Here is a 12,455-nt window from a genome sequence, read left to right on the forward strand (position 1 = left end):
GGGGGGGGGGGGGGTGGAGACAGCACCCGTAGCAGACATTGGATAAGGCTTCAAAGCGAATAGCAGAATAATGAAAGATGCATGACCGGATATCCAATATTTCATAATGCTCTTCAAGTATAAAGAAGTTGGTCATTGAATTAAGTAATCACTTTACTCTGAAACCGCAAAATACCTGAAACATGCATCTGGATGAGAATAAAGACTAACATTCAACACAGACATTATTATGAGATTATTCAGGCTCTTCAGACTTGTAACAGATCCTGAAGGAACACATTTATGGGCCATGTGTTTGAAGGGCTTGTCTTATTCTTTCCTCCTATAAAGTTGATTGAATGGAAAAGGTCTGGGCCATGGTCAGCCACTGCAGACAGATATCTAAAATGACTGTATGGTGCGATGGCATAATTTGTTGAATAGATCCTGCCATACAAGTCTATTACTGGTAATAACTGGTGAAAGTGTGCCCCCTTGTGTTTGAAAAAGTAAAGGTGTTCTTGTCCTGACTCTTGAGCTCTTGTGAGACAATCTTTATCTTTGACATGAAAGAACTTACAGGATGCACAGGTTAAAAAAGTGGAGTGTTGGATCTGTCTAAAATACAGCAAGCCGATACACAAAATCATAAAAAGCAATAAATAATCAATTTATAGACAACTGTCAAATGATCAACATTTGAAAATACCGTCCCTAAATAATTTGCCTTTCAATTGACACAATCTCTGTTGCACACACCATGTAGTCTTCTGAAATCCACCCCAAAGTTCACTTCCTCCTTCCGGATCTATGAAGGCGTCCAAAAGTGGTGGAGAACTGCAGGGCCGACCTCTCACACAGTGTGAGAGGGGCGTCTGTTTCCAGTGAGGCAGACATGGACCCCGAGGACATGTCAGGGTCCTGTGATGAAGCATCATTTGGCTGTGCTGAGCGGGAACCAGGGGCCGCGGAGGGAAAGGAGCGGGGCCCCGCGTGTCCCTCCTGGGTCCCCCCTCCAAGCCCCTCCAGGTGGGCCTGGAACGTAGAGGTCTGTTGTTCCAAGGAGAGGAAACTCTCCTGCACCTTGTCAAACTGCGAGGGAGAGAGAGAGTTTGAGTAGCGGTGGGTTTCTAAACCCATGAACAACATTGTGCTGTTTGTCTACCGGGCGGAGGGCGCTGTACCTGCTCAATGTTGGACTGGAGCAACAGCTCGGGCCAGACTGACTCGCCGGTGCTGCTAACACTGTGGCTTATATGTGTGTGACTCCAGGCTAGCTCCTGTGAAACAGAGCAGAGGGGCTTTCTGGGTCAGTCCAAACAGAGCCGATTGCAGACAGTAGGAAACAGCAGAGGTGTGTTTAGTTAGAGGGGTTTTTGCTGAACCTCACCTGCAGGAACTGTGTGCTATCCCTCAGGTGAGACTGGCACACCTGAAGCTTGCTCCTGTAGCGACCCAGGACTGGAAACAAAGTCTGTCCCCAACACACACAAGTATTATAAACAGCACGTGAAGGCACATATTGCCTTTATTTTGGCAGCTGCGTGACAATGTATATTCACCAGCACAGACCAAGATTATTATAGTAAACTAAACTATAATAGTTTATAGTTATAAAAAATAAAAATAAAAACTAACCTAACCCACATCCCCCTAGCCATTCCCCCTACCCACCCCTTGCAACCTGACTCTCTACAACCTGCCTATCCCTAGCTATGGCCCCTTTTCCCTAGACCCTCCCCCTTCTCTCACCACACACTCCTCCCACCCCCCACACCCCCCTAAACACTCCCACTACCCACCCCTCAAATCCTGACTCTCTAAGACCTTCCTATCCCTAGTTGCAGCCCCTTTCCCAAAGCACCTGTCCCCTTCCTTGACCACCCCACCATCCACACCCTCCTAGCCACTCCCCCTACCCACCCCTCGAACCCTGACTCTCTACAACCTTCCTGTCGCTAGCTACGGCCCCTGAGCTGCACGATCACTGGACAGGCGATCCGTCAATCATGCCCAAATCATATAGTCTTTCTTTATTGCCTATTTTATTCTATACGGGTGATGTAAAAAATTAGCCCCTGTACAGTTGACACGAAAGGTGAATTTAGCCAGAGACCAAAACCGTTTTGTTTTTTGTTTTTGAATTATCCAGTCTGTATTGCTGCTGTAAACTCGGGCATTAACATGGGGGTGGATAGGGATTGACTCCTTTTTGGAGCTAGCCTCAAGTGGCAACTAAAAAAATTGAAACAGCAACAATTGAACACAATATCAAAATAGAAGCTAATAAAGACAAATCCCAAAGTATACCACCACCCCTGCAGGAGACAGACCCCCCCCCCCCCCCCCCCCCCCTCACCTCTGCCTCTGTCTGGGCGGTGTCCAGGTCTCTGTGGCCTGGGCCGCCCTCCTTGGTGAGCGTGACGCCGGTGTGCAGCTCCTCCAGCCGAACCCAGAGACCATCCAGGCCCTCCAGCATGTCCCGCACACCTGCCTCCAGCTCCCCCTGTGACCCGACCAGTCCACGCAGTGACCCCGTCCTGTCAGAGAGGAGAGAAGCACGGTGTGTCCTGTTAATGTGTTCATCTCCCACAGAGCAGCTGGTGTATACAGTGTTGGAACCCAAGAGTTGAACTAACTAATTACATTTACTGCAGCTTTATAATCTCACTATACAGCACATTCCACGGCACACAATTGCTCAAAGGTTGAGCACGCTAGAAATTAGTGCACAATATATATATATTTTTTAAGTCAGTCAGTTTTTATTTTTTGTTTTAGTGTGTTTTTGTTGAAGTATTGTACTATTGTACTTCGCTACATTTTAAGCCACAAAGTCTGTCCTCATATCCATTCCAGAGGACAGACCTTTTGGCTTTCCAAGAAACTGACAAATTGTGGAGAACAGTGGACAATCAGTCAGCAAAGGAGGAGAGTAAACTTGGATTCTCACTTTATATTTTCCACATTTCCAGTTAAAAGAGTATAGTTACTCTGTCTCTGTCTTCTCATCCTTTTAGAATCACATGGAAAACATCACTGCTAACGTCCTGTTGTCTAAAAATTAACTCCGTAACTTTTACTCTGAGTACATTTTTAATTAGCTGGTTCTTACTTTTACTTCAATAGATGCATACACCAGTAGGCTACGTTTACTGCTACTTAAGTAAAATATCAGCAGAGTAATTGTAGGCTACTTCTATCTGAGTAGGTCATTCTAGTACTTTATCCACCACCTGGTTGAGCCTCACCTCTGCTGCAGGTAGGTGCTAAGGAGCTCCACCTTGTCTGTCAGTATGGAGTCTCCGTCTACATCCGCCTCTGAGCCCATATCAGATCTCCCAAGTGTGTGTGACACCGCCTGTGGAGAGAAGAGAGGGAATCAGGCCTGAGTTTTGTGGTTCTGGGTTGGGGGTTCGATTCCCAGTAGGGCTACCCATGTGGAAAATGCACGTCTATACAAAAACATACAGAGGGGAAAATATAAATTCTGCAAAAACAAAAACAAGGATTTGTGAAACCATCTCACCTCAAGGGAAACAAGGAAATAATTATGAACCTCAACACAAGAGAACTGGACAACAAACTGCATGGTGACAAGAAACGTGACAAGGAAGATAAATGACATAAAGAACAGAAACGGAAGACGGAGAGGACACATTAAAGGTACATTTCTCTACCATTGAAATTCTGATTTTACAGGTTGGGCCTATGAGCATGATTTGTGACATCACAATTAGTTTGGAAGCCAATCCCTGCTTACAGTCTCCAGAGCACATACTGTATACAGTATTATACAGTACACTGAGAATGGACTTTACAGTGAAGTAGGAGACATCTTGTGTCCAGCTGTAAAACTTTTGCAATGAAATATATTTGCATATTCATAGACTCTGGAAAAGGGAGAAGGACTCAATGTCATTTTAAGGATTTTAACAAGAAATTTTAACTTTTTTGTGGGTAAAGCCCACAAATTAGTATGCAAAAGTAGAGTATTTTATAATGTATCTTAAAGGGATAGTTCACATGTTTTAAAGTCTAGCCCTATTTGCTACTTACCAAAGATGATGTTGATTGGTAGAGTTCTTTCTCAGCACAATCCACCCTGTTCCTCATAGTAGCTCTGGGAAGTTGTGCAAAAACGAAGCAAAGGTCACTTGTGGTCACGCTCCTGTATGTAGAAGCTGACTGAATCTCACTGAAATTTACTTTGTGTGCAGTGTGGATGAAATTTTAGCGATCCTCAGTCAGCTTGTACATATAGGACCGTGACCCCAGTGACCTTTGCTTCGTTTTTGCCCAACTTCCCAGAGTTACTATGAGGAACAGGATGGGTTGTGCTGAGAAAGAACTCTACCAATCAACATCATCTTTGGTAAGTAGCAAATAGGGCTAGACTTTAAAAAATGTGGACTATCACTTTAAAACATGCCGGGGGGGATCTTTAAGAATGTCTGTCCTGCACCTGTGTGGTGAGTTCAGAGTGCAGATGACAGCGGCTCATTGAAGTGTTAGGTGCTCCGGGCGAGAATACTAATGCAGTGGGGTCTCAAAGTGGGGTCCAGGGACCCCCAGGGTTCCTTGAAGGGCTTCCAGGAGGTCCCCAGCAAAAAGGGGAATAATTTATTTTCACTATAATTCCATCCGTATGTAACACAAAGTAACACAATGAATAAACATGTAATAAAAGATCTAAAAGCAAAAATCCTATCAGATGGGGGATCCTGCGACAAAATTTATATATATACACCCCCCCTATATAGGGGTCGATGGTCTAATTTGTGTCTTCAGTAGAAGTTTAAGTTTTATTAGGATCACCATTAGCTACAGCATTGCAGCAGCTATTCTTCCTGGGGTCCACAAGCCTAGATGTTATTAGGATGTTAGGAGTATTAACCCTATGATACATGTGTTTGATGTTTATGTTTATGTTTATGTTTATTTATGTTTATGTTTATTTGCACACAAATACATAACATACAGAAATCATTTAAAAAAAATTGCTTATTGTGCAGGAGAGGTTGGAAGCCAAAAATGGCTTATAAAGGTACCTCCCCCATAGCAAATTCAACAGATATATTTAAAAAAGGAAAACAAATAAAAAGAAAGAACGAAAGAAAGAACAGAAAAAATATTACATAATAGTATGGTTTATAGACTAAACAATAAAATTAACAAAATCTAGAATTAGCAAGGAAATTATACAACAAGTTAGTTAAGTTAAGAAACACAACAAATTAAATAAAATTACAGTAGGGTCCTTTTCAGATGTTTCTTGAATGATGATAATGTAAGTATTGTTTTTAGTGATGGAAGTAAATTGTTCCAAAGAGATGGTCCTCTGTATTTCAATGAGTATTGGTTAAGGGAAGTCCGACAAAATGGAAGATGAAAGTCCTTAGAGTGTCTTGTGGAATATGAATGTATGTCTGAAGAAACTTTAAAAAAATTCTGAAAAACAATAGGTAAATCATGCGATAGGTGTACATATTTATACATGAATACACAAGTCTGATATATGTTAACATTATAAATTGACAAAAGTTTGTATTTACTGAAAAGAGGAGCAGATGAGTCACATCTATTAGCAAAACTAATCACTCTTAAAAATTTCTTTTGGATTAAGAAGATCCTATTGAGATACGTGGGACAAGTGGCTGCCCACACAGTATTACAATACATAATATAAGGATAAATTAAGCTGTAATAAAAAATTAAAAGACAAGAATTGTTGATGAAAGAACGAACTCTACTTAAGATACCAATTGACTTCATAGTCTTTTTACAGACAAGTTCAACATGGTATTTCCATGATAATCTTTCATCTACTAAGACACCTAAGAACTTGATGTATGGAACCTGAGTTAATTCAATGTTGTCTATGAATATTTTAGCTTGTTCTTTTATGTACTTTTTATTTTTATTGCAAAATATAATAAAATTTGATTTATTTATGTTGAGGGAGAGTTTGTTCTTTCGAAACCATTTAGAAATAGATGACAGCTCTTCATTTGCTTCTCGAATCAGTGTGCTGAAATTTTTATTTGAACCAACAAGACAAGTGTCATCAGCAAATAAAAGAGGCATTACATGTTTACAGACCTTAGGAAGGTCATTTATGTAAATCAAAAACAAGAGAGGTCCAAGGATGGAGCCCTGAGGTACTCCACAAAGTAGCTTAGCTCTATTAGAATTATGCTTATTAATAGATACATACTGTTGTCTGTCCATATAATCATGCAACCATTTTAGAGCAACATCTTGAAAGCCATATTTTTGTAATTTTGTAATAAGGATATTATGATCGACAGTGTCAAAAGCCTTTGACAAGTCTAAAAATATACAGAGGGAAAATCTTTTATTATCTAATGCTGTAGAGATGTTATGAACAAGCTGCAAAAGAGCCATTTCTGTTGACATTTTTTTCCGAAAACCGTATTGATGGCTATACAGTATGTTGCTCTCATCCATATGTTTTTTAATCCTTGAATATACTAGTTTCTCAAGAACTTTAGAAAAACAGGGTAAAACAGATATGGGCCGATAATTTGTTAATATGCTAGAATCACCTGTTTTGAAGAGCGGTATAACTTTAGCTACTTTAAGGTCACTTGGTATAACCCCTGTTTTGAGTGATAAGGTTAAAACATGGGTGAGGGGCTCGACAATTGAGTAAATTACTTTCTTTACAAGACTAGATTTTATTTCATCGTGCCCTGCAGAGGAGTCTTTCAATTCCAGTATAGTGTCATGCACTTCTATAGAGGTAGGAGGGTCAAACATACTTATGCTAGGATACTGCTCCCTGAAATTTTCAAACAGGGAATCATTTGTATTATTTATATTTCTTGCCAAAGAGGGACCAACATTTACAAAAAAATCATTAAAGCCGTTTGAAATATCAGCAGGATTACTAAAATGTCTCACACCATCAGTTAATAGAGATGGAATAGGTGTGGAGGCCTTTTTCTTGTTCAACAATTCATTAATGAGATTCCATGTCGTCTTTATATCATTACGTGATTGTTCAAATTTGGCTGAAAAAAAGTTTTTTTTTGCAGTATGCAGCAATTTAGTGAAGTGATTCTTATATTTTTTGTAGAAACCAATGTTAAATGGAGTAGGGCTAACAATACTTGTTTTATATAATTTATTTTTTATAATGGAGGCTTTTTGTAGACCTGGAGTGATCCAGGGCTTAGATCTTTTGGACTTACATTTCCTGTGAACAAGTGGAAAGCATTTTTCAAAACAAGATGTAAATATATTCATGAAAGTGAGGTATGCCAATTCTGCATCATGTTGATTAAACACCTCTTCCCATGAAACCTCATCCATCAAGGCTTTAAACGAGGCCTCATTTCTCTTGGTAAACTTACGACAATTCATACTCACATCAGGATGTTCTTGAGGACTGGTTTTGTTTAAAAAAAAATTAAATATTGGAAAATGATCAGAAATGTCAGTCAACAATAACCCAGAGTTGATTGTATGCTCAAAGTAATTTGTAAATATGTTGTCAATCAAAGTTGCAGATGTATTGGTTATCCTAGTTGGTTTGCAGATGAGAGGGTAAAGATAAGCTGCATAAAGGATATTCAGGAACTCAGATGATAAATTAGATTCATTTTTAAGAAGATCAATGTTGAAGTCTCCAAGAAGAAGGCATGCCTTTCCCTTGTTATTGATCAACTCTACAGTAGAAGACAAAACATCATTAAATATGCCAACATCAGTATGAGGTGGCCGATAAATACAACCAATTACAAGACTTCTCCCACCAAAAGTGCTAAAGCTTGGTATTTCTATGAAAAGTGATTCAACCTCGATGATATCAAAACTATTACTGAGGTCTTTCCTCTCAATGAACTGAAAATTACTGTCAACAAAAATAGAAACACCGCCACCTCTTTTGTTTTTTCTACATGAATGCACCACATTATATTGAGGTAATGAATAAAAAGATGCTGACTCATCATTGAGCCATGTTTCTGATAGAGCAATCACTGAGAAGGTATGATGTAATGTCAACAGGTATTGGGTTAGATGGTCATAATTTTTTGGTAAACTGCGTATGTTTAGGTGAAAAGATGAAAAAATATTTTTTTGCCCTTGGTCTAGTAGACTCTTGTAGAATGAATTAAACTCTTCTTCGTTGTAGTAATTGCATGGACCTTGGGTTCTTCTTGAGTTGAGAAAGTTTTTATCAGGATCAAAGCAGTCATTATACATGATGGTGGGAGAAACCCCATCCTGACACAGGGAGAACATGTAAGCTCCACACAGAAAGGACATGGGATGGACCAGGGTTCGAGCCAGGGACCTTCTTGCTGTGAGGCAGCAGCGCTAACCACTGAGCCACCATGCTGAGAACCACTGTCTTAATGAGCTGTGCATGGCCAAGAGCAAGGTCTGATCTCTGTAATGCTACAAAGACTGCACACATGGGACACGGAGAGAAAGAAACACAGAGATGACGCACATTGCTGGAAGCTGCTGATTGTGTGTGTGTGTGTGTGTGTGTGTGTGTGTGTGTGTGTGCGCGTGCATGCGTGCGCATGTGTGTGTGCGCGTGCGTGCGTGCATGCATGCGTGTGTGTGTGTGTGTGTGTGTGCATGTGCGTGCGCATGTGCGTGCATGATGTATCTAGTTTCTCTGTGGTGGTTTCTTCCCTCTCACCTCCAGCCTGGAGAGCAGAACCTGGATGTGGAGTAGGCTGGGGTGGGGCAGCGGCTCGTGCAGCACACAGAGCAGCAGGCTGTCGGTCAGGGCGAGGGCCAGCGGGATGCGGGGGCCCGGGGGCCTCACTGCGGGGAACCTGCACCAAGAAGGAGACTACGGTGAGGACAGAAGTGGCCTGGACTGAGAGTAGGGCTGGGCGATATGGACAAAAAAGTCATATCTCAGTTGTTGTTTTTTGGCTGAATGGCAATACCAGATATCCCGATATTTTCTACGAAGAGGACTAAATGTTCAGTTGAAAGTCAAAACCACATGCGATATTTAGGGCTGCAGGCAATATGGACAAAATGAAATATCACAATGACCTCAATATCGATATTGCAACAAATGTCGTAGGGATGACAATTGGTGCTTTCATAAAATATTTACACTGTGATTTTTCATAAATAATCAGTAATGTGGAAATTGTGGATATAATGACTAATTGGGTAAAGGCAAATAATAGAACAGCTAGAACAGTCTGGTACTTTCAGAATATTACATCACTTTACTGTAATGCAGCCTTTAAAACCAGGAAAAGGCAACACCTACGCAATATCACGATATCGATATTACAATTTCCAGTTGGCCAAGGCGAACACCATTATGCTCACAACATCCCAGGTTCAAATCTGTCCTACTAACTTTGATGAAATGTCATCATTCTACCTTTTATTGACTTTTCCATTCTTGACAACTAATGACTACAGAAAGGATACGCCTGGATTTGAACTCACAACTTTCCACATGAGAGGCAGACATTTCACCTACTGAGCTAAACTCCTGTCACAGGATCACTGAGGAGAAAATAACTCAAGGGAGTGTTGTTGTCGTGAAACCTATGATTGACAGCGCGGATCGCTTTACTGTATAAAACCTTGTAGTACTAAAACAATACTAAGTCACACATGGACCAGAAACCCGCTGCTGCACTGCTCTCTATGGGCTGAAAGGTCTGGCCACACCCCAAACAGTGATGCCAAGCTGGTATTTTGCCATTGACAGATGATGTCAAACACCTGCTTTTAGTTTTCTACACTGTGGTTTAGTGTTGATTTACTTTTCATGAAACTTCAAAATGGTCAAACAAGAGTGGTTACCCTAAGCGCTTCAATGACAAAATGACAATGCTTTTACAGATGTGATCCTCTATGTTTTATGAACTTCTGAAGGAAAACCGTTGATACTGCCCCTGTGTTGACTAAGGCAAAGCTGTGGGTGTGTTGGCTGGAAAGCATTCAGTCCAAAACACCATCAGAATGGAAAAGGAGCCCACATCTGCTAAGAGCATCAAGTCCTGAGAGTTGATGTTGTAAATGGCTCATGTGTGGCCTCCGTCTCCCTTTTGATGCTGTTTCCCTGAGTGCTTCAGACAGGATAAGTGATGAACTGCAGGCAATGATTTAGTTTTCCAGCTAAATGGATGGATGTATTTTGGAAATAGTCTCGGGTATGCTATTTTAAGTTATGAGGTGTACGGCACCTAGTGTCCCATTTGGGTAAGGCGAACACCATATATGCTCAGAACATCCCAGGTTCAAATAATCTGTCCTAGGACCTTTGATAAACATGTCATCCCCTCTCGCTCTCCTTTTCTTTTCTCTCCTACTGTGGACTATAACAAAAAGGGGGAGCCCAAATATAATGTCAAACAAAGAACTTATGAGGTGTGATTGTTTGTGAAATGATTCATGTCTCACCATGAATACTGGTTATCGGTGTGTTCTGTCAAAACCTCTCGCTGCATCCTCTGAGGACTCTCCCCCTTGAATCCAAGCAAAGTCACACAGTCACACAGGCAGCACTTCAGTGCATGGATGCAGCTTCTCAGCTTCAAGGCATGGGCACAGCCTCCCAGCTTCCAGGCATGGACACAGCCTCCCAGGCCGACCAATGTACAGATCAGCAGGAGCCTCCAGCACACTTCCGCCAGGCAGAGAGAGGGGTGCAGCGGCGCCTCCATCTGGCAAACAGACCACACTATGCCCACTAGAGCTACAGTGAACCAGCCTCGCCAGGGGTTTCCTGCCCTCAGAGTCTGGGACCAAGACCTGCGCTGGGACTGGACATCAGCAGGTGGCTGGCTTGGCCTGTAGGGATAAATAAATCATCAATCAATCAATCAATCAATCAATCAATCAATCAATCAATCAATCAATCAATCAATCAATCAATCAATCAATAAAGAAGGGGTAAGAGAGAGTATGGAAGAGAGAGTATGGAAGAAGGGGGCACATTTGGAACACTTCTCAGAGATAAAACTCAGAATCCTGAGAATGAAGTCAAATTTCTACGATTCTGGGAATGAAGTCAGAATTCTAAAATTGAAGTCAGATTTCTGACGTTTTACTCTACTCTACTATTTATTCAAATACATGTTAATGTGTCCCATATCCTCTACTACTGCCAGATGACAGTGACAGTGAAAAATAATACGAGTTAGAAATAGTTGTGAAAAATGAAAGAGAAACTGAGCTAAAACACAGTTTGAGGCACATGAATTCATTCTGTGATTTCAGCCACAAGTGCTCAAATTACAGCACACTATAAGTGCAATTTCAGGATAGTATTGGTTGAAGGTAGATGTGTAGGCTATAGGTCTGATGAGTGAGATGATAGATATGGAGGGGCTTCTTTCCTTTAACCCTCAAACCAGGTGTTTACTGTAGTATCCATCACTGCGAGTGATATTCTACACATCCTGTGTGGTAAACAGTAAAGACATACATGAAGCATTAACACAGACATGGTGACAGATATCTGCCTAATAACAAACGTATATCCTAGGGATCTGAGCCAGACTTCTCCCTCTGGCCACAATTTCATCTCAGGTAATCAGAGGCCTGCCACTCCAACACTGAAGCAGATCAGAGAGCAGTTGAATGACATACAGGGGGTAATGTACAGTACTGTACCTGTGTGGTGGTTGGCAGCTTGTCTCTCTCCCCATCCTCCTTGCTTCACTCCATCCATTAATTTACAGGCCCAGTCCCAGGCCGCTCCTCTCCCCTGTCCGCCGTCAGGGCAGGCGGTGGTCAGTCCAGGCATGGGAGCTGCCGAGACACACACATGCTGGCTCAAACTGTCACAGCCACGTTAGTTAGTACAACAGTCAAGACGGGCCAGTCCAACCAGTTCTGCTACATGATTAATTTATCTAGGTGTTTGTTTCTTTTCTTCTCTTTTATCCCTTTCAGGAAGGAATGTGTTAAACACACTGATCACTGATGTATGTGTGAAGGACCGGCCCTGCTCCACCCAGCCAGTCCCGCCCCTTTCAACAATCACTATGAATCACTATCAGGCACAAACACTGAGCTTTATATACAGTAGCTTACAACATGACAAAGAGCCTGTTACAGAGTGGAGAACGGCCCAAATTGAAGAGAGCACATTTTTAATCACTAATAATAGCCATAAGTAATTAAGCTTAATACTGTCTATAACTAGAATATTATGAAGCTATTACAGTTGGAAGGTTCAGCTACAATTCTTGTATTCTGAGCTGCAGGTGCAATAATCATATCCAGACAAACCAGGACACAATTACCTGCACAGACAGAAAACCTTACACATTAATGTGGCATAAGGTGAACAGAAAACATTGTGTATGCATATAAAATAATTTAATTTCTCAGCACATGGACAACAGAAACAAATCACTTGCAACAATAATGGCAATTAACTGTACACAAGGAAATTATCGTAATATTCCAGCTATATTTTACATTGTACAAGTCTATTGTCATAGACC

At 41.3% G+C, this 12,455-nt stretch overlaps 1 protein-coding gene across 1 annotated transcript; it reads right to left on the reverse strand.

Moving 5' to 3' along the window:
• Positions 1–518: 518 nt before the first annotated feature.
• LOC310777471 (uncharacterized protein) lies at positions 519–11,756 on the reverse strand. Its single transcript, XM_083637808.1, has 8 exons — positions 11,617–11,756; positions 10,402–10,791; positions 8,660–8,798; positions 3,231–3,340; positions 2,339–2,519; positions 1,370–1,453; positions 1,164–1,259; positions 519–1,071 (listed from the first exon to the last, which is right to left on the reverse strand). The coding sequence occupies exons 1-8, from the start codon at positions 11,649–11,651 to the stop codon at positions 769–771; spliced, it is 1,338 nt and encodes a 445-aa protein (XP_083493934.1). The 5' UTR covers positions 11,652–11,756; the 3' UTR covers positions 519–768.
• Between the last annotated feature and the right edge of the window lie 699 nt (positions 11,757–12,455).

The sequence above is a fragment of the Poromitra crassiceps genome (genome assembly GCF_964638095.1).
Source record: "Poromitra crassiceps genome assembly, chromosome: 5".
NCBI classification, from domain to species: domain Eukaryota; kingdom Metazoa; phylum Chordata; class Actinopteri; order Beryciformes; family Melamphaidae; genus Poromitra; species Poromitra crassiceps.

Excerpts from the sequence above, each read along its gene's own strand:
- LOC310777471 (XM_083637808.1), bottom strand. The coding sequence starts at position 11,651 with ATGGGGAGAGAGACAAGCTGCCAACCACCACACAG. Across the intron at positions 8,799-10,401 it reads ACCGATAACCAGTATTCATG|GTTCCCCGCAGTGAGGCCCC; the intron begins GTGAGACATGAA and ends TTCTTGGTGCAG. Across the intron at positions 1,454-2,338 it reads CCGCCCAGACAGAGGCAGAG|ACTTTGTTTCCAGTCCTGGG; the intron begins GTGAGGGGGGGG and ends TGTTGGGGACAG.